Source organism: Schistocerca piceifrons, chromosome 1 (assembly GCF_021461385.2).
Source record: "Schistocerca piceifrons isolate TAMUIC-IGC-003096 chromosome 1, iqSchPice1.1, whole genome shotgun sequence".
NCBI lineage: Eukaryota > Metazoa > Arthropoda > Insecta > Orthoptera > Acrididae > Schistocerca > Schistocerca piceifrons.
This window is the reverse complement of record NC_060138.1, coordinates 398,764,881-398,787,526: the sequence shown is the minus strand read 5'-3', so window position 1 is coordinate 398,787,526 and position 22,646 is coordinate 398,764,881. Positions and strand designations below refer to the sequence as shown.

At 43.2% G+C, this 22,646-nt stretch overlaps 1 protein-coding gene across 1 annotated transcript in view; it reads right to left on the bottom strand.

The window, feature by feature from the left end:
* The window catches only part of LOC124787063 (CLIP domain-containing serine protease HP8-like), a 47,323-nt gene extending 33,854 nt beyond the window's left edge, over positions 1–13,469 (bottom strand). Inside the window, exon 1 of the mRNA XM_047254310.1 lies at positions 13,350–13,469. Within this exon, the coding sequence (XP_047110266.1) occupies positions 13,350–13,431 (82 nt within the window). The 5' untranslated portion in view covers positions 13,432–13,469. The remainder of the gene's footprint in view (positions 1–13,349) is intronic.
* Between the last annotated feature and the right edge of the window lie 9,177 nt (positions 13,470–22,646).

Genomic DNA, 22,646 nt, shown 5'->3' with positions numbered 1-22,646 from the left:
ACAACACTCAGCACTGAGCCCTGGGGTACCCCGTTTTCTTGGGAGAAAGTACGGGAGAGAGTAGTGTTCACCCGCACCCTAAATGTGCGCTCTGCCATAAATTCGCGAAGAAAAAGGGGCAGGCGACCTCGAAAGCCCCAAGAGAACAGTGTGCGGAGGATGCCTGTCCTCCAACAGGTATCGTATGCTCTCTCCAGATCAAAAAATATTGCTACTGTTTGGCGTTTCCGGAGAAAATTGTTCATGATATAAGTGGAGAGAGCAACAAGATGGTCAACTGCAGAACGATGCTTTCGGAATCCGCATTGGGCAGGTGTTAAAAGACTGCGGGATTCCAGCCACCACGCTAAACGGTAACTCACCATACGCTCCAAAACCTTACAGACACTACTCGTGAGAGAAATGGGGCGATAGCTAGAGGGGAGATGTTTGTCCTTTCCAGGTTTCGGAACAGGAACGACGATAGCTTCCCGCCATCGTCTGGGAAAAGTACTGTCGGTCCAAATTCGATTATAAAGGCGAAGGAGGTAACGCAGACTATGGGTTGATAAATGCAGCAACATCTGACGTGGATACCATCTGGTCCTGGGGCGGAGGAGCGAGAAGAAGAGAGTGCATGTTGGAGTTCCCGCAAGGAGAAAACAGTATTGTAGCTTTCGCGATTTTGAGAGGAGAAAGCAAGAGGTCGCACTTCCGCTGCACGTTTCTTCGGGAGAAATGCTGGCAGGTAATTGGAAGAGCTCGAAATCTCAGCAAAGTGCTGAACCAATGAGTTAGAAATTGCGACAGGGTCAACTAACGTATCATGCGCGACAGTGAGCCCAGAGACCGGGGAGAAACTAGGCGCGCCTGAGAACCGTCGAAGCCGATTCCAAACTTCCGAGGAGGGAGTGAAGGTGTTAAATGAGCTAATAAAGAATTTCCAGCTTGCCTTCTTGCTATCGCGGATGACACGACGGCATCGCGCTCGGAACTGCTTATAGCGGATACAGTTGGCCAAAGTAGGATGGTGGCGGAAAACGCGAAGAGCACGTCGCCACTCACATATTGCATCACGGCATGCCTGGTTCCACCAAGGAACGGGGGGGCGCCGGGGCAATTCGGAGGTGCGTGGTATTGAATGTTCCGCAGCTGTAAGAATAACGTCGGTAATATGTGTGACCTCATCGTCGACGCTGGGAAAGTGACAGTCCTCGAATGTCGCTAGAGACGAAAAAAGTGTCCAATCGAATTGGGCAAACTTCCAGCGTCGCGGGCGCATGTAGGGCAGTTGAGGCTGCAGTCTAAGGACACATGGAAAGTGGTCACTCGAGTGTGTATCATCAAGGGCGAACCATTCGAAGCGCCGAGCTAGCGGAACAGTACCGACCGCAAGGTCCAAATGAGATAAATTTGTCGTGTAGGCTGACAAAAATGTAGGGACCCCAGTGTTGAGGCAAACTAGATCTGCTTGGTGGAAGACGTCTAGCAATAGTCAGCCACATGGATTAGGATGTGGAGATCCCCAAAACGGGTGGTGGGGATTGAAGTCCCCAACCAGCAAATAGGGGGGTGGAAGCTGACCAAGGAGATGAAGGAGATCAGCTCGTGCCATTGGTGTGGACGATGGAATGTATACAGTACAAAGAGAGAACGTGTATCCGGAAAGGGAAAGACGGACGGCGACAGCTTGGAAGGAAGTGTTTAAATGGATTGGTTGATAATGGAGAGTTTCATGGAGAAGAATCATAAGTCCTCCATGTGCTGGAGTGCCTTCAACAGAGGGGAGATCATATCGGACGGACTGAAAATGAGGGAGAAGAAAGCGGTCATGGGGACGCAGCATTGTTTCCTGAAGACAGAAGATGACCGGCGAGTAGGATCGTAAGAGGACCGACAATTCATCCCGATTGGCTCGAATACCGCGGATATTCCAGTGGATAATGGACGTAGGGTGAACAGAAAATGGAGGAATGTGACCAAGGTCACTGTCAACTCAACGACTGCTCTGAGCTTGCGACCGATAGCATGGAATGGCATTCAGCCGAAGGCAGAAGATCCTGATCCATAGGAGCAGCTCCTGCCACCAGCGATCGGCCGGTTGATCGGCCGCCAGCAGTGCGCCTCGGCGACACAGAAGACGGCCGAGGGCGACTTCCGCCAGGTGGTGCTGTAGATGGGACACGCCTTGGCGGAGAAGGAGAGGAACTGGGTTTCTTTGTAGCCTTCTTGGAAGTATGATGTTTAGAGGAAGGAGGAAGCGATGGTTGGGAAGTTGCCGTACGTAAAAACTCTTCACGAGTACGCTCTTTTTTCGAAGTCTTGGTGTCTGATTTTTGGGCTCGAGATTTAGCAGAACCTGACGAAGGGTGAGCCAGAGAGTGGGCAGGCGAAAATGGTGAGGTTGAACGGGCGATCTTTGCGCTGGCCGATCTGACGACCGTGGCACTAAAGGTGAGGTCGCAAGTCTGCATGGCCGCCTCCTTTGTTGGCCGAGGAGAAGCAAGGACAGTGCTGTATTTTCCTTTCTGAGGCATGGTGGGCTGTCGACTGGCGAATAATTTTCGAGCAGCAAAGGTCGACACCTTTTCCTTTACTCTAATTTCCTGGATGAGCTTTTCGTTCTTAAAAACGGGACAATCTCGAGAGGAAGCAGCGTGGTCACCCATGCAGTTGATGCAGCGAGGGGATGGAGGTGGACAAGCACCCTCATGGGCATCCTTGCCACACGTAACACATTTGGCCGGATTGGAACAGGACTGGCTGGTGTGATTGAACCGCTGACACCGATAGCAACGTGTAGGGTTTGGGACGTAAAGGCGAACGGAAATTATCTCATAGCCTGCTTTGATTTTCAATGGGAGTTGAACTTTGTCAAATGTCAAGAAGACAGTGCGGGTTGGAATGATGATCGTGTCAACCCTTTTCATAACCCTATGAACAGCTGTTACGCCCTGGTCAGACAGGTAGTGCTGAATTTCTTCGTCAGACAAGGCATCGAGGGAGCGTGTATAAACGACTCCACGCGAGGAATTTGAAGTACGGTGCGGTTCCACTCGGACAGGGAAGGTGTGTAGTAGTGAGGTACGCAGTAATTTTTGTGCCTGGAAGGCACTGACTGTTTCTAACAACAGGGTGCCATTCCGTAATCTGGAAGAAGACTTTACAGGACCTGCAATTGCGTCGACACCTTTCTGAATAATGAAAGGGTTGACCGTGAAGAAGTCGTGACCTTCGTCAGACCGAGAAACAACAAGGAACTGTGGCAACGATGGAAAAACTGACTGTGGCTGAGACTCAGTGAACTTACGTTTGTGAGCAGACATAGTGGAAGGTGAGGAAACCATTGCGGAAGAATCCCCCATGATTACCGGCGTCTCCGATGGCGCGCTCCTCCCTTGTGGGGGCCCTCTCTGAGGGCACTCCCGCCTTAGGTGATTGTTCACACCTCAGGTCACACCTCCTGACAAACGGACGGAGGGACCAATCGATACTTTCGGAAGGTATCAGCTCGGGTAATCACCCCTCCCTGGGCCTGGCCGTTACCAGGGGGTATGTACGTGTCCTACCTGTCTACCCAGGGCGGGGAATTACGCGTTGCGCCGTCACCGGCTACGCATGGAAGTGCGTGGGTCGGCCTTCAGACACGCACAGGGAGGAAGAAAGAGAGAGAGAGAAAGGGAAAGGAAAGAAGAGGGGTCTCAAACGCCGCAGCGGAGAAAAGGGTAAAGAGAAGAGGTAAGGAAAAGAGAAGGACAAAGGAAGGATGAAGACATACAAGCAAGGAAGGCGAAGAATGCGTTACATTTACAAGCGTCCATCTCCGGACGTAGGCACAAACCATACTCCCAGAGTGGGAGAAAGGGAAGGAAAGAGCCAGCGGTGGGGGGGGGGGGGGGCGAAGATGGGGGATGGGGAAGGATGCGGAAAGGAAGGAAGGCCACATTAGCTCGGGGTCCCGTGCTCGCTATGCACGTATCCACAAAAGAGTTGTGGATCCCCTGGTGGGTTGGCAGGTGGAGTGCACACCTCTTTGCTCTTAGTTTCCCCTCAGCTCATTGTCAGATTGCGATAGCATATCATTGTGAAAGATGATGCACTGGACCATACTGAGACACTTGTGGGAGTGGGTCACGGGAATGTCACCCAACTTTTCACGAGAGAGCAGCGCCTGTGAGCGAGCATGTGATGTTTTAGGCAGGAGGGCACTGCTTTTCATCTTAGAGATAGCTGCAAGTTTCCCACATTTGTCTCCAATGTGTCCAAAAAAAATAAAATAAAAAATAAAGGCTTTGTGGTCAAAAAGATGTTCTCATCGGTCCTGGTACAGATCATGTTTTGGGGGAAAGGATTTTGCTCCTGGTCATCAAGTCCTCTATTTCTCCCTTGGCATAGCCAAGCAAGGGAACACATTTGGGTCGCACTTCATTGTAGCATAAGAGACCTTTCTATGTGAAGAGGCTGCTGGAGTCATATGACCACCAGTTGCACAAAGTTTAAGTCGCTTCAAGCGTGAATTATCCACTATAGTGCTACCCACTCCGAATGGGGCTGTTCCCATAGGCACCGAGCAGCCAGAGCAATGATTATCTGGCCACAAACCCATTACCGGGAGTCCCTGTGCTCTAGTCATGATGGAGACATATTCCATGGCATACATGGGGGCTGTGCAGCGAGGACACTAACAGTGTGTTCCCTGTGTGGTCAGGGTAGGTACTTGACTAACCCCCCCTCCAACAGAAGGCTACTGTGCTTGGTGTTGGGCATTGGGTATACTACAACAGGAAGGAAGAGTGCCAGCGCGGGAGGGCACCGAGTCACAGCATATGCCACAGTGGGCGACCTTCCCTGCATGACAAACACTTCTGTAAAATTTGGAAAAGATGACAGGTCAAACCCAGTAGTAGGGACCATATAATCGTTAATGGAGCTAAGGTAGAGCTGGGCGCGAACCAATTCCAGGCAGGGTCTGTACCTAAAGGACTATCTGACGGAAAGTCAGCGGAGATAAGAGATAGTCAAAGTCCAGATATGCAGCAAAGGAAGAGGAAGCAGTGCTGCAAAGGGTGGGGTCCCATGGTAGCCAAGCACGTACTCACCAAAGACTGGTGAGTCTTTTACTAAGTTGTACTTCTGGGATATTGGATTATGATTATAACACTGCTATATAATCTGAATTTGTAACAACAATAAATAAGCCCCATGGTTAGAGAAATTTGGGTAGGGGGGGGGGGAAGAAGGGATGAACAGATGGGTGGGAGGAAATAGACATAAGAATGGGGTAGGAGTAGAGAGGAAGAGGGGGAGGAGGAGACTGATAAAGAGAAGGACAGGAGGAGATGGGTAGAGGCAGCTGAGAGAAGGGTATTAGAACATATATTCAATTCCCATGTGTATTAGAAACGTGTGCTTTCTCTTTCTTTGTTTGCCTTTTACCAGACTGGGTCATAACAAGGCATAGCCGGATACAACTAGTACAATAAAAAATTACAAAATCGGTTAACTAAAATAGACAGCTATAGTTTAAGGAAGTACCAGTTAAGTCTTAGTTTCACTACATACAACGACTGTTAAGCCATGTTAATTTCTTGGAAAGAAATTACAAAGAATTACTGCCGACCAGTTGAGGTCAGTAGAAAGTAAACCATTGAAAACTTTGTTATAGTAATGGACAACTACAAAATTAAGTTGTGTGAGACTAATGATCTTTTAGATACCTGACATGATTAAAACATTATGTTACTGATGAATTTGGGAATGGTGAATGACTCCTTTGGTGATTACACTCAAACGCCCATGTAAAACTCGAAATACGCGAAAGTCGGTGTGAATGCTCCAATGAAAGCAAAGACTATTTTTCTGCTCGTATGGCGATGATCACTGCATTTTGGAATTTTAATCTTTATGTACGACTCTGTGGATAAATGGGCTCACTTCAGATTAAAAATGTCAGACGTCTGGAGTTCAATATTTAGTGAGCCCTGTAAATGTTTCTGGCAATTACGGCTTCTTTAACATTTCGCTATGATGTATCCGCAGGAAAAAATTCTAAGGTACAGCGTGGTTCGTAGACCACGCTAAACTGTGGTAGCACCTGTAACTGATGGTTCAAATGGCTCTGAGCACTACGGGACTTAACTGCTGTGGTCATCATTCCCCTAGAACTTAGAACTACTTAAACCTAACTAACCTAAGGACATCACACACATCCATGCCCGAGGCAGGATTCGAAAGTGCGACCGTAGCGGTCACGCGGTTCCAGACTGTAGCGCCTAGAACCGCACGGCCACTCCGGCCGGCCCTGTAACTGACTGGATAACTCAGTTCAAATGAAGGGGGAAGGCAAGGGCATACTTGCAATAAGATAATGCATACTAAAGCGCTGTGGCATTAAAACATCTTTTGCGTTGAAGACAGCTTTATGATCTCTTAACATTATTTGCTCATGGTAACTTGACTACACTTTTTCTATTCGTTTGCAACTGGAGATAATCTAAGAACGATCAAGATTGGAACACAAAAACGTGCTCCTTCAGTAGAACAATGCTCAAGTTCACAGCTCTTACAGTGGCGAGTACCATCAGTAGGGTTCCAAACTGGTTTGCTGGCCCCTCATTCACATTTAATACCAAGTCATATTATAGTAATTCCACACTTGACAATTTGTCTTGTTGGCAAGAAATTTTCATCAAAAGATGAAGTGATCGCCTCCATAAATTCCTGCTTTGCAGAGCGTGAAAAAATATACTATTAAATGGTCTAAAAATAAGTAAATCGCTGAACTAAATGTATGTCCGTAATAGGACAGCATGTTGAGACTAAACTAACTGCACTCTTTTTAGTTGCACTCTTTTAGTTACTTGATATTGCATTACACTCATCAAAATGCCGTCGTCTGAGATCAAGTCGCTACCTAATCTCTGCTCCGTTACGTGTTGAAAATCATCCGAAAATTGTACAAAACCATGACAAAATATCTGTGAGCTCAGTGTGTGTGTCGCCAGACCATCACTTGTAGCCTGCTGGGCTAATTTTTTTTTTTTTTTTTAATTTTCGTCATGACGCGGTAGGTGCGGGCTCGGAGTACAGCGACGTGGTCTTCCGTCTTCCGACACACCTGCGGGTGAGACGCATCCGCGAACAGGAATGCTTGGCTGATTCAAGCAGCCCGTACTGCGTTGTTTTCCCTAGCGTGGCCGGCGGCAAAAACCGGCTCCACGCAAAACGCGCACCTAAGGTCCATGACCTTTCTTCAGCTATATCATCTTATCGATGTCGCTCTGAGGCCAGACAACACACACTTCTATGCCATTTGAACGAACACAAAATCGCCTTCAACATCGAACACCCAATGGTAGCACAAGTTTTATCATAGTTTCTAGACACTAGAAACATTAATTACGGTTTCCTACTTTTTAGACAACAACCCAGACTTCTTAGTGGCTCTCCAATCAATGAATTCCATCTAGTTGAAAGACACCATTAATAAATCATTTGTCTGTTGACCCTTGGTTGTTCTACATTTTCATAAGGAATATTTGTATTTCCTCAGCAGTGTTACCGATGAGCATGGGAACGACTTCTCTGCAGTTGTAAGTTCTCACGTGATTTCAATACGGATTTTAACAAAGTTGAGGAGTGGGCAATGATATAATTCGATGGAATTATTTACAGGTTGCTTCTGACGTGATATTTGCGGAATGGGATACCAGCTGTCGTACGCTAAGCGCATCGTTTATTTGTTCACTTGCACCAGTTGCGTGTAGAGAGAGAGAGAGAGAGAGAGAGAGAGAGAGAGAGAGAGAGAGAGAGAGCGATCTCTAGACGCTTCAGCTGCCTATCTACGTCACTGTTTCTCGTCACCACAGCTACGTGCAGTGACGGCAGTTATCCAGTACGCAGGCACTGTGTATCTGTCTGCTTGGTTAATGTTGTGCTCTCTCTTCTCCGTCTCGGTAAATCCTCGCACGTTACATTGCGTTTCTGTGTGTAGAGAGGGAGCATGAACGCATCCATCAATGACTTGAGAGGCATACTGATGGGTGGACTAAACCAACTATCATTGTGTTGTTCATAAAAAAATTGTTTTTGGTTGATTTAGCCACAATCTGTGATACTACATACGCCACACCGAAAGCCTGCTTATTGAAGCAAGTATTAATTGTCGCCTCATGGCAGCAATTTGCTTATTTATCAATTGCTTTATAGTTCGTCTGCACTTAAAAACTTAGACTTGCCACATCGCAGGTACACATATCTGCGGATTAGAGTATCACTGTTTGATGACAAAAGTTTGGAGTTATTTATTGAAATATCCTGTAAAATTGGAACAAAAAAGAAATACCAAAGTCGTCTTGGGACGACCTTTTAGTTTCAGTGATAAGTCAAGTACCTCTTCTTAATCAATACTATAATTTGTTTCATAGAGCAAGAAAAAAGTGACACTGGACGGTATAATTACAACTTAACTGTATGAGCCCTGTAGGAGGAAACGCCAAGGAGATAATTGCAAAACTAGTACAGTTTTTGGATTTAGATGCCTGTGTCAAATACAGCTGAATGCTTGTAACTTCAGAAATCACCACATCAGTTACTTATAGCTTGGGCAAAGAAACAACTACCATTGTACGTGTAATGTAGTTATGAGCAGAAAACCCTTAAATTGAGAGTCCTACCAGTTCTTCCAGTACAACCTCGCAAATTGTCGGAAAATACTTCCAAATTAATACAACATTACTGCTACTTGAGAGGCATAATAATTTAACTCCTTGTCAACCGTTACTTTGCTATTACAAAGAGGGGTATATATTTCCACCTTTATCTGCAGTATATTCATGTGTCTTGCTTTTAGAGTCCACACTCGTGCACCAATTCAGACGTTCTCTAGTTGAGCTTGTTCTGCGTATTACTTCGTTTCAGTGCCACTAAGCAAGCTGTAGGAGTAATTTAGCTTCACTGTGACGGAGAGACTAGCCGGCCGAAGTGGCCGTGCGGTTAAAGGCGCTGCAGTCTGGAACCGCAAGACCGCTACGGTCGCAGGTTCGAATCCTGCCTCGGGCATGGATGTGTGTGATGTCCTTAGGTTAGTTAGGTTTAACTAGTTCTAAGTTCTAGGGGACTAATGACCTCAGCAGTTGAGTCCCATAGTGCTCAGAGCCATTTGAACCATTTTTGAACGGAGAGACTACGAATGATTCTAATGCGCATATTTGTCAGTATATACATAGCATGAGAATGGGGAACGGGTGATTTTCCTATGACTCAGAAAACGTTCCGTGCCATAGTCATTGCTTGTCTGGATCCACCAAGCGAGAAAGTATACAATACATGGGATGACTGTACTAACAGACAGAGATTAGGCCGTCAAAACTACGTGTAGGTAGTACAGTTTTAAATGTAGTTAGTCCGATCATCGTCTTAGGCTGTATCTGCTGCTATCCTTTCATTGCTCCCGTTGCTTCGCACAGTTATTGCCTGCGCACAGTAGCAAGTCAGGTAGCTTCCGTGAGAGATTCACATCCCGGACGTAAGTGTGAGGCAAGAAGAGACACGCGATGAACACGACCAGTAAACAAGTCACAGCTCTGAACAGACACCGAGAAGCAAAATACCGCAGGCAAGGACGCGGGCAGTCTGCTGAAGTGCCTCTGTCACTGTTGAGAAACACCGATGTACTGCTACTATATGTGAGGAATTGTGCGACAAATTTATGTATCTGTACGATGCCCGCAGAATAATTAATTTATACCCCTTAAATTCGAATCATGTTTTAAAATACTGTACGCCTGCACATTGAGTGTCAGAGTTTGTTTAAGGGGCAACGTTCAAAGCGCTAAACTTTTGACTTTAAAAAGTCCTGAAAATTATGCCATGTAAGATAGTTTGTTGTTGCGTTGTTTTCGTTTAGTTTAGAATCTTGGTATTCTCTTTGTTTCTATTTCCTCTCTGCGCTGTGAAGTCATTCCTAAGATGCTAATTGTTAGAAAAGGATGTCTGCTGCACGTTTGGCTATATTTCCGCTAACTTCGCTGTGTCGCACCAGATGAAACAATTTCCTACTGTTTTATATGTTACATCTGTAAACTAGCCTCAAGTGAAAAACAATCGATACCAATCATCATGTTGTGTCCAGAGAACTAAAAAGTTGATCTTGTTCTCGGTATTTGACATACCGGTATCTGACACAAATGTAAACTCATGTAGTTTCTGGATATATCTGTTCTATACAGTGCAAACGTAAGATGGACAAAGTGACTCATTTGCCCCAGTAACAGAAAATTATGGCTACCAGCGCAACAGCAACCTTAAAACCCTGTTGAGACGGGTACTTTAAGCTGTGGGCACAAATATAATATAAAATCTTTTGAAGAATTTATTAATACTGCCCAACATAGGCCCACTGGCACACAATTTATACTCTTATGAAAAGTTGCATTATTTTTAATTTGGTTGCGATACTGTGTGTATAATTCGTTATTGGGTAAACAATCTAAGCTACTCTACATTCTCGTACGAACTGAACCAGATGCTTTTAACATGGTGTCCAGTCACTAAGTTTATACGAAAACATGCAGCACGTTAGGAGAGGAATGTATCACTCGTTGGTATCTTAACATGGTAGGTAAGAAGCTAAAGCAGGAAAAGAAACGCTTGTCAACTACAAGAGAAATTTACGCTCCCATAAACCAACATTTTCGTCTGTATCAGGGAAGCTGCTATACCCAGGTGGTAAAGCTGCAGCGAGTCGCTAAAAATCATGGTGTAACTTATCAGTTGTGTTATGACGACGTGAAGGAACATACTAAGATTATGTACCACTGCAGTCTACGAGCACTAGGTAGTTTAAACGAGACACTAGCGTTTTTTTTTTTTTCGTGTCCAATTTATCAGCTTTAATCTGTCATCCTGATACGTAAATAAAAAGAAACTGCTTTTACCCATTGTTTACTTGATAGTGATAAGGGCAGGAGTAACGATCCCGTCATGAAAAAAGTACGAAATTATCACAAGGAATGTCTCTTTGTGTGTTGCCATAATAGTTAAATACAGTAGTGGTATCTGGAGACAACGTTCTCATCGATTTATCAGAATATTCATACAGATTGGATGGACACTGAGCATTCACAGGTTTGCACGCAGAACTATGAGAACTGTACATGATTTGAGCCACATTGTTTCGTAACAGTTTACTGGAAACCATTTTTCCAAATGGATGTTTTCATGTCTGCCCGCAGCGAAAACTGTTACTCATGCACTAACGTGTTACCGTTAGCTCTTTAATATGCGCTGCTGTTCCAGCTGTGCGGAGAAGTCTTCTGTCCTGACAGACTGCACTACGCTTTAGTAGTACTTGCTCTTTTAATTATTGTCGCTGACGCACTAACGCAATGCAATTATATCTGTTTCTAAAAAGTGGTTACTTTCATTTAATTGGAAAGCGCAAGTGTGCCGAGACAGACATACTTAGCAGAAAATGGGGTTGCGGCATTTGCGAATCCGTTGTTCACAGAATAAACAGTTAGATTGAAACAGAAAGTAAATATTACTAACCAATCTTTCTTACATGTAGTCTATTAGGTTCGCATGTACTTCTGAAAAGCGAATGAGAAACAACATGGAAGCATTTTGAAGCTCACATGGGGTCTCTAACCTTGCAGCGCTAATTGTCTATAGTCATTTAATGTAGTTAGTCTTCTTCGTATAACTTAAAACGTCTAGTGTTTTTCCATCTCTGATGAGCTATCACGTGGAATCCTAGATGATAGCAAACGGAATGAATATGTTACTCTAAAAACTCTTCAAGCACTCGTCTGGATGTTTCACGATACGCTTATTGCCGGTACATCCACGGCAGCACCGGTTATATAAAGAGTTCAGACAGTAACACTGACATTGTTTCGACATTATTCTGCATTATTCGTAATCAGTAGAAAATAATTTTAGACATTACACAACATTTAGTGATATGCTGCAAAAGTTAACAAAGGCTTCACGCTGGGCGCGAACTAATTTTAAAATTACGAATTGGTAGTTTTCCCACAGGAGGTTTCTTTTGTTTCGCCACTATTTAGGAAAAAGTTTTGAAATTCTTTGTCCACGTTGGTTGATTTTCCAAATTCATGATCTCTCAGCTTACATTGAACGGCATGTATCGACTTTTCTTTCAATTTTGATTTAGTAGCAGCCTTCTAAAGGTGAAAGGTAAAGGATTCCGCCAGTGTTCCTACGACCGTTGACCTGGCAGTCAGTCATGACTCAAGCCGACAGGAGGGAAGAACTGCAACTGTTTCTGCGAATAGCGTGCAGAACAAATATTTATTGCTCTCTAGCTGCCCATATTTGCAATCCGCTACAAAAATTCATCTAGTAACACTGATCGACGCGGAGGAAAGCATTTGCGGGCTAAGGACGTCAGTAACTCAGACGATGATTGTTAATTAAACTTAAAGATAATCTTTTTCTCATACAAGAAATTTGTTTACTGGAAATTTTCCTGTTGTTCCTGCCGTTTCGTGACTAGTTTGCACGATACAAAAGGAATGCATAAAATGATTTTTTGCACCTTGTTTTACATATACATAATGCAATAATCAAACAATACACAATCATCCACAGCGTAAATAGGGAGAAGAACATACTATTCAGAGACAAGAGTCTAAGGAGATGCAGCAAATCTGTCGGTCATGTGCTCTGACGAGTATAAGGAATGGTACAAGTTGCAGTAAATAGGATCTGGCTCAAATCGCTGTATGTCTACCAATTAGTGTTCATTATAGAGGAGACAGTGTAAAACATGAGTTAAGGTTAAATGCTTGCTCGCCTAGCAAATTTGGGAAATAATTCGAGAAGATCCTTCATAAAAGTCTGCGTAACTATGCTCAATTTTCTCCAGCAAGCAGGCCACCTTAAGCCTGAAAAACTTCAGTCAAGGGGACAAACATAAATTTTATTGTGTGTGAACTGTCCTCTGCACCAACAAATATTTCTGGCGTCCTTTAGACCCAATTACGTTTTGTTTCTGCAAGTACAGTTTTCGAGAACAGTGACGAGTAATAATTAAGGATCCTTTGCACATGTACACAGGTGATGACATAAGACTGAAAAAATGTTAAACATGATAATTCACTTTTTTGTTGGGTATAAATTTCAAACCTCGTGTACGTCTTATCGTAGGTACAAACAGTCGCATTGGTGAACATTCCTACGGCATAGACACCGCTAAGTTAAGCTCTGCTGAAATCATGTCACAGCTTCACAAGATCGTTTACAAATAATATATTGAACACATTTGAAAGCAGTCGAAAGCGGGGCAGAACCGAGCTGAATGTGGGGACCACGCCACCGGGAACGAGACGACGGTATGTACTCACGGGCACTTGCTGTGGCTGCGAAGGCTGCCAAGATGGCTATTGCGCACGCGCAGTAGGCGAGTGATGCTTGGTGCCTGGCCATGGCTGCACTGCGGGCTCCGGAGAGGTACTGGCGGCCCACGGCGGAGCGTTCCGTTAAATGAGGGCCGCGCGCTGCCCGCTGGCGCGCACCGCGTGCCGCCGCCGCCAAACCAGTAGCTGCGGGGACTCCCGGGACATCAGCCTCAGGGTTAGTATCACGCGACGCTGCATGCGCACTGCGGACCCGCCAGCAAGCAGGCCGCCCACAACATTAATCACGCACTGGAGACAGCACACTAACATCAGCTATAACCTTAATAATGGCCTCAGTTCGGCGAGGAAGACAGCCCACAGATTTCTTCATGTATGCCATATCCAGTTCAAGCCATTAATTGTTTATTAGATTCCTTAGAGCTACCGGTACCACATTGCGGGAACATGGATTGTTACTTCTCACTTACTCTTTAAAATAGTTCCAGGCAGTTACTCTGGGATTCAGATCGGGAGATTTGGCGGGCCGGTCTAGGTGTCATAGGGGGCCTGATTGTTCGTCAAACCAGGAACGTATGTGTGCAATCCTCTGAACAGTGTTGTTGTTATTTTGGGAGACGGAGTGTTCACAGCATTCTCATCATGAAGATGTTAAAACACAGACAACACTTGCTCGCTGAGAATGTTGAAATAAACATCTTGGTTCATGCTCATGGTAACTCGAATGAGTGGGCGCAAGTACGATAAAGACTCCCAAAGCGTCAAAGAACCACCTCTGGCCTGAACTACACCATCCACACACTGCACGGCAAACGGTTCGTTCTGCCATCGACGCCCTGAATCCTTGACAAGAGGCAAAATGGAGAATTGTAGACCTTGCTATACGCCGCCAGCAGCTTCTGTCCAATTTATGTGCTGTTTGCCCCTTGTGCAGCTTTATGTGCCCCTGTGAGCAATGTCCTTCGCGGAATACCCGACTCCAAATGTCCACTGCATGCAACTCCCAGTAGTACGACAGGAAGAGTTTCTGTGCAGTCTGCATTATTGCCTGATTTCCAATGATCTCACAATGCAACGTTATCAAATGATTCTCCTCCACCCACACCATCTGACATAGCCCAAGTAAACTGCGTGTGAAATGGCGGATAATTCAAAATTTGTCAGGAAATTCAAAGCAGACTAAAATTTCGGTTGTTATTAAAAGGCGTTCTCCAAGTATTTTAGTGAAAGTGACCCGAGGCCTACTTTGGCTCGATACAGAGTAATTGTTATTTGATTTATTCAGTTTGTTTATGTGAAAATGTATTAATAATGGTAAAACAACTTACACATAATATGCAATCACCGAAACATACAACACAAAACATTGAGTAATTTACGTATATATACGTGTGTGGGTGGGTGGGGGGGGGGGAGAGGGGAGAAGGGGGAGGAGCGTGTGTGTGGGGGGGGGGGGGGGTAAGAAATCAAACGAAGCTAAATGAAACAGCATCCTACTGCCGAAGACGAGGTACGAAAGTGTCGAAAACAATGGTTTGGTAATATGTGTTGACCATCGTACACACATTAACAAACCATTGTTTTGAGCACTTTGCACCTCGTCTTCGGCAGTGTGATGCTGTGGTATCTGGGTTCGTTTGATTATTTGTTACCCCCCTTACTGAGTGTTTTGTGTTGTATGTTTCGGTGATTGAATTTTATATGCAGGTTGTTTCACCATTATTAATACATTTTCACATAAACAAACTGAATAAATCAAATAACAATTACTCTGTAACGAGCGAAGTAGGCCTCAGATAACTTACACTAAACTAATCGGAGAACACCTTGTGTGTGTGTGGGGGGGGGGGGGAGGGGGTGTTAAGAAATCAAACGAAATACAATCACGCTGTAGAGAACCATCTGGTGCCACGATTCCCTTACACTAACATAAGCCACTCAGAAATGTCCACGAATAGCCTCCGAAATTTCATCGGTAGAGTTGGGATTCAGCCTGCACTACAGGCTTGTCGCACGAGAATCTCCCTTTCCTTTCTAATCCTGGTGACCCTGACCATCGTACACACATTACCAAATCATTGTTTTCGGTACTTTCGTACCTCGTCTTCGGCAATGGGATGCTGTTGCATTTGGCTTCGTTTAAGATGTGACTGTACTTACTATTTCCAACATCTTTCCCAGGAAGAGGAAAGTTTCCATCTGCAAAACAAGTTTTCGCTGGCCGACGAAGCCTCCGTGTTTTCCAGGCTAGGATAGAGCGTAGAATGTTCATTACTTAGATTTTACTAACACATTCGTTATCCTCCTGACGCATCAAAGTTTAACGAGATGTATGTGGTCGTTACTCAATCTTACAATAGACGTCTACTGAGACCATTTTTGCACAAAGTATCACAAACATTTGATTCCGTATGTTGTTCAATTAGAACACTGTTTTTTGTTTTAAATGTTGAAGTTACTCATCTCTTACGCAATAAGAACAGCTTATAACAGTGGTTTGTTAGCCCTTCCTGCCTAACGTGCGAATTGGCGAATAAGCAGACAGCTGTGACAAGACAACGTAGCGTCACGTAGAGCGAATTCCAAAAGGCACAGACGTGCATTTTAAGCACTTAAACTGTATCAGAATCGTAAAATCATAAATTTTTTGAATAAATTGCAGTTAATATCGACGCAAATGACTAACAGAGAAAAGAAAATCATGGTGGTGTGTGATGTTACATTACAGACTAATTCCGTCAATCGGGACTAATTTGATGAGATGAATTATTTTATAATAACTCCTGTAGCACAGCTGTCATGGTAGTTTTTGAGTCATGTGTATTTTACTAACGATGAAACAGTTCCCTGTTTATTCTCTGTAGACATCACAAAATTGAGAAGTGTCCGTTGGATGACGAAAACAAACATTTTCCTTTCACCATGCACACCATATAAAATATAAATCAATGCATTCAGACGCTTCACAGTATTTAGTGGTTTTGTTTAGACTGAATTAGGATGGAGTAGGAAATGGTCGTGGCCATTGTTCCGTATATTGTGTTGCGGAGCAGGCATAATTCATTAAGCTCATAAAACGTGGTAATCCAAACTGATAATCCACGGTTGACTGAAGTTTAACAATACTGTTCCTCTGATAAACTTGAAATGACAAAGAGACATCGGAAATTATTTTGTCCAACAATTTTATAAGAAATGCTTTACACTGTCGAAAAATTTCTTTATCGAGAGTGGCACTATTAAATCCAGGTGGAATCTAAATTATTGCCTCGAGGGGTTAGCCGAGTGGTCTAGGGCGCTGCAGTCATGGAATGTGCGGCTGGTCCCGGCGGAGGTTCGAGTCCTCCCTCGGGCATGGGTGTGTGTGTTTGTCCTCAGGATAATTTAGGTTAAGTAGTGTGTAAGCTTAGGGACTGATGACCTTAGCAGTTAAGTCCCATAAGATTTCACACACATTTGAACATTTTTTTCTAAATTATTATTGTCTTTTCGTCGTCCGCCTAAAGGCAGAGATGTCATTATGTCCAGGCCAAGAGTGGAACAAAAGCGATGAATCGTTTTCTGGAAATGGTAAGATTACATTTCTGATGTAATACTGAAAATTATTCTCTCCATTTTTCCAGATTTTGCTAAATGTATTGCAAGATATTTGGAACTAAATAGTCTTTTTTAAAATGTATGGTCCTAATTTGCCTTGAGGTTCCTGTAAATGTCGTGTGACTAGGGCCTCTCTTCGGGTAGACCTTTCGTCGGGTGCAAGGTTTTGTATCTGACGCCACTTCAGCGACTTGTGCGTCGATGGGGATGAAATGTTGATGATTAGGACAACACAACACCCGGTCTCTGACCGGAGAAAATCTCCGACCCAGCCGGGAATCGAACCCGGGCCCTTAGGATTGACATTCTGTCGCGCTGACCACTCAGCAACCGGGGACGGACCTTGAGGATCCTAAAGATAGATACAAAGCTACTGAAATAGTAGTTTACTGATGCAGATCACTGTATCCGTTGTTTATGGATGTGTAATCGCATTCATCGACTGCACAAACGTCAATGTATTTTTTTTTTTTTTTTCGCTCGAAATGATGAAGCACAGTTTGCATACAGTTTTCTTACACGAAAGCTGTCAGTTTGACTTTACCCACAGTAGTTCAAGGGGTAACAGGCAGCTTCGTATTCACGTCAGCTACGAATTGCTCTATAGTATTACCTATTAATGACGTCTCCTTCGTACGTTCAAACTTCGTAATTTCGCCACTTCCGTTTAATTTCGTGAATTTGTTTAACCAGGTGGAAGAAACCTGTAAATCAGTAACATTCATCTCACTTGCAGTTGAGTCGGTCCTGTCTCATAGATCTCCGTTCGTAATGGTGCACTGTCTCTCATGAACAGTTCTAAATCTTTCGAATAGTTTTTCTTTCACACTTTTGCTAGCTTCATGTTGGCATATATTTCGTACTTCATGTAACTACTTCTCCTGTTTATACAACTGACGTTCAGATTTTACAAAACAAAACTGGTTCTGTACACTGCTTAACTGCAAGTGTTTTCTCCATCCTTCATTTAACCGACAAATTCACAGCATTTTGTCACGGAAAGCTATTACTGTAAATGTTTTCCTTGGCATAGGAAGGTACTGTATTTTTGTTCTGAACTTAATGCAGCATCAATCGAATCACAATTCATGGACTTGTCAGAGCTATTTTCTGTTTATTCTCATGTTTCCACAATTTTTAAAGAAATCTCATAATTCGAATGAACATCTAAGAAATTAACTAAAGAGTAACACATATATAAGTCATCAGGAACAGTAGGTGATTTAGATTGCATATCGCATCCTCCTATTTGATCTTTGCAGGATTTACAGCATTAGTTGGATTCCAAGTTATTGTGATACTCTGGAACCTACAAAAAAAACAAGGTATTAGCAAGAATACACGACGAAGATTAACACTTCACTGTATGAATTTTAATTTTCTCTCCAAAAAATACATGTGGCACAACAGGTCCACCAATAAAACAGAAAAACTTTTTAAAAAATATGTCACTCCTTTAACTGTGTGAAATTAATTATTTATTTCCTGTTGCTGCTTGGCAACGTCATGCATTAAGACATAACTCACTCCTCAACAAACAACGCTTTTAAAAGATGAATTCAAATAAGAAAATCTTTGAACAAATACATTTTATGAATGAAATATTTTGTGAGACATTTAGTTTTTAATTTGAATTTGGTATTACTGATAAGCTAGATAATGGTTTGAAATAGTGACATAAACCTGAAGATCTAAAGTTACTCATCATTATATTTAGTGCAACTGTTATTGTTTTTGTTAAAGCACAGCTCCCTTCAAATAATATAGCAGCAGTAATGATGTATAATAATTATCAAAGTAAGCTTGGTATTTCACATTCTCAGGTACATTCCAGGACAATTTAACAACCACATTTCTGCTGGCTCCAAGCTCTAACTCTTCATCATTCTTGTCCCATTCATGTTCATGTCCTATAAACATTTCTATTATGTAGGCGTGCCCAGATACACTCACCACACAGTAAAAACAATTTATAGCCCTACTTATGTGGTTTATCTGACATAAACATATAAAGATGGTGTGTGGCTTATGTAGTATGCATCTGTTCATCTACAGTTAATGACTCCTACATTGGAATTCAATCAAGTCTTTCATTAAGATACGTGAAAATAGATGTTATATTTTTCAGCTTGTGTTGTGCATTAGTATTTAATAAATTGTCTTGAAAGCGCAGAAAGCCCCTAATTTGCTCAAATTTGGTTGATGGTAGCACTACATGGTACAGGTGATGTGCCCACAACACCATTCCAATACGTTTTCACTTTCCCTAACCTCACAACAGAAGAAAGAATAGAGACACTTAGAGACTTTCGAATATCTTCTACAGTACCATTGCAGAGCTCGCACAAATTCATCTGAGTAGTATAAAATATAGATTCACGTGAAATTAACTCCAAAATATCTGGAGTGAATAAATGTGAAAATAAGTCATATAGAATCTTATCTCAACTGATAAAACTTCTCTTCCAATGAAAGGTTTGCACTATAACTTCATACCTCCATTCTTCCATAATACATTGCGTAATTTTATTATGTGAGACAGTACTGTATTTAATGTGTTACGTTGCACAAATATTCCAGGAAACCCTCCACTTGTACATACAACTGAAGTTTTTACTGTAACTACTGAAGTATCTCCATTCATTGTCTGCCAGGCACAATCAGATTAATTTGAAGTTGCAGCTTGATGAGATTTATTGACTTCAGGAACAATAAGATTAATGTTTTCTCTCCGGGCTTTCATGAAGCTATTGCCACTGTCACAAATTTCATCTTCATCGCTAATTTCCCTTCACTTTCACTCAGCTCGGTGCTGAGAACCGAATTTAGTCTGCAGCTATTTTAAATGTCCATCATCATCCGCAAAATAAGTTTTTTTGGTGCTCATGTTGCCTTATTTGATTACAGAAACAGCATAATATCATTGAAACAGCACCAGATTCATGTTGATGAGTTCCAGCTAACTATACAAGTGCACGACAACATTATGAGTGAATGCATTATGTTGCCAAACGGCAGCAGAAGCTTTATGTACACAGAAAATTACTTACAAGGAACATATTAATATCTACTTCATATTAATATCTACTTTGTTTTCTATTCCTATTAGACGTCTATAACACTTTTTTAACTGTCAACATGTAAGTAGATATGAAATTTAGTGCTCAATAGGGAGTAAAATCCACTAGCACACCCTTCGTTATATTTCTGCTCAAATAATCACTGTATTGCCACCTGTGGAGGAAAGTTTCAAATAAAATTTCATGAAAGATTCCACTGTATACTAGATGCATAGTGTTTCCATATGGAAACAATAAGCATCAGTGTAAAACGTAACGAAAGTTAGTTTTGCCAAAGGGCAACTCCATGCAGTGTGGGATTAAATCACGATACCGCAAAGGCAATTGTTAATTGTCTTGGATATTAAATTACTTGCGAATTCGAGCGAATAGTACTTGAAAAATTGTGTCAGAGGAACTATCAACCGAAACTGAAATTCGCTCTATAAATTATGATCGCTTTGTGCCACATCATCTGTTCACCATGTGCCGTCAACCAAGGCTAATCGCCTGCCACGTTGCGCATGCAATGTCTGCTACAGCTACGGTAGCCATGTACATTTCACCAGCCGCCTGACGTACTATGAATTTCGCAATTTTGAACATTTTTTAAAATATTTGCAGTACATGTCAGAAGACAAAATTTTGACATTGTGTTTCTTCCGGTGTATTCTTCTTGTATAAAAAATATTAGGGCAGGTTTCTCCATATTGGACAGGACTATTCCTTTGTAAGTTGTGGCGTGCCTTCTCCACGTTGACCTTTAGTCCACATAAACGAAATTGGATTGACAATGCTGTATAGGATGCTCTTGGCCGTCTCATCGTTATTGTAAAAATGACACTATCAACTGAGAAAATAAGGTCCAGTAAGTCCTGAGCTTCCTCATCTGGTTTACTATATCGTTCTTAGTTATTGCTGACGTTGATAGGAAGTTGCCTTTATGGAAACTGCTATCCGTAGCCGGGATGGTGCAGGTGCTAGGAAACAGTTTGAAGGCCACATATCTTGGAATCAAACTCTCATACGAGGCAGTGGAATGTCTCCGGAATGTGCGAATGGATCTTAAACGAAAGTCGGACTCCACGCCACAATCTGCTTCTATTTTCAGTACCAGTAACAGTGCCCAGTGCCATCGAAAGTAAGTTTTGATCACCGCCGATTCAATTATGGCGACAGAAAAGTAGAACAGAAGACACCTGGCAGTGGTAAAGAATCGGTTGACAAGTCTAAAGAAGAAACGAAGTACCAGCTCTGATGTACTACAGCCTTTGAAAGCATTGTTTAAAAGGAAAGACATGGGCAAAGCGGTGACCGGGAGGGGGAGGAGAGCGTTCCGAACCCCCCCCCCCCAAATCATTAAATGAAATTACACACGACCTAGTTGCCGTGTAGTGAAATTGAAATATATTTTGATTTTAAATCATCTATAGAAAAACGTATGTGCACTGTCTATAGTGAACGAGACTTTCGATCGATATAAAGAACTGATACAGAGATGGCAATATCAGCTATCGCCCATCCCTACTTTAACCAAGACCAACTACTGCACGTTATTGACCTTACTTGAGCTCTGTTGTTGTTTTGTGCACCAAAGCCAGAAAAAGGTGGTAAATATGTAATATTAAAGCGTAAAATATTTCGTATTAAGTATAAAAAATTAAAAGGCTCTTGCAGAATGTCTTCGGAGACCTGCCAGAAAACGAAAAGTGAGTCGCTGGGTGAGGCGTTTGTCATCATCACAGCAAAATCACCGAAACCTATCCCATCTCCCACGTGCCGACCGGCCGCAGACAGGTGTGACTCCTGCAATGTTGGAACGTGCGGACACTCATTCGAGGTGACCGAGGGATCACAGTGAAACACGTCGCTGCGTATCTGGACGTCTCTGTTGGTAGTGCTGACACACTCGTCCACCAGTTGGAGAACTCAAAGGTTTGTGCCCTGCGGGTTCCTCGTCGCCTAACAAAAGAAAGTAAGGAGCACGGAAGGACCGTCTGTGCGGAACTGCTTGGCTTTACGAGGCCGATCGTGAAAATTTTTTGGTCGAATGTTGTTACATGCGATGAAAACATTGGCTGATCACTTCGGACCGGAAATAAAACGGCAATCCATGGAGTGGCGCCACACTACCTCTCCTCCGAGGAAAAAGTTCAAAGCCGCAGCCTCAGCCATGGCAACTGTCTTGTGGGACTCTGAATGGGTTATTTTGTTTGATGTCCTCCCTCATGGTGCAACGAACAACTCGGAAGTGTATTTTGCTACTCTCAGGAAATTAAAGAAACGACTTCAGCGTGTTCATCACCACAAAAATAAAACGAACTCCTTATCCATGACAACGCAAGGCCTCACACACGCCTGCCCACCCGAGAGGAGCTCACAGAGCTTTATCGGGCTGTTATTCCTCATCCACCCTACAGCCCTTGCGACCTCTATCTGTTTGATCCGACGAAGAATGCACTCTGCACGAAGATGTACGTGAATAATGGGGAGATTATTTAAGCAGGAAGACTTTGGCTCCGACGTCGTCCATTAGAAAGGTACCATGTGGACCCACTCAGTAGGGTGACATAAGGGCGTCGCATAGAACGGAGGTTATGTTGGAAAATAGGGTTATGTGGCACAAAGA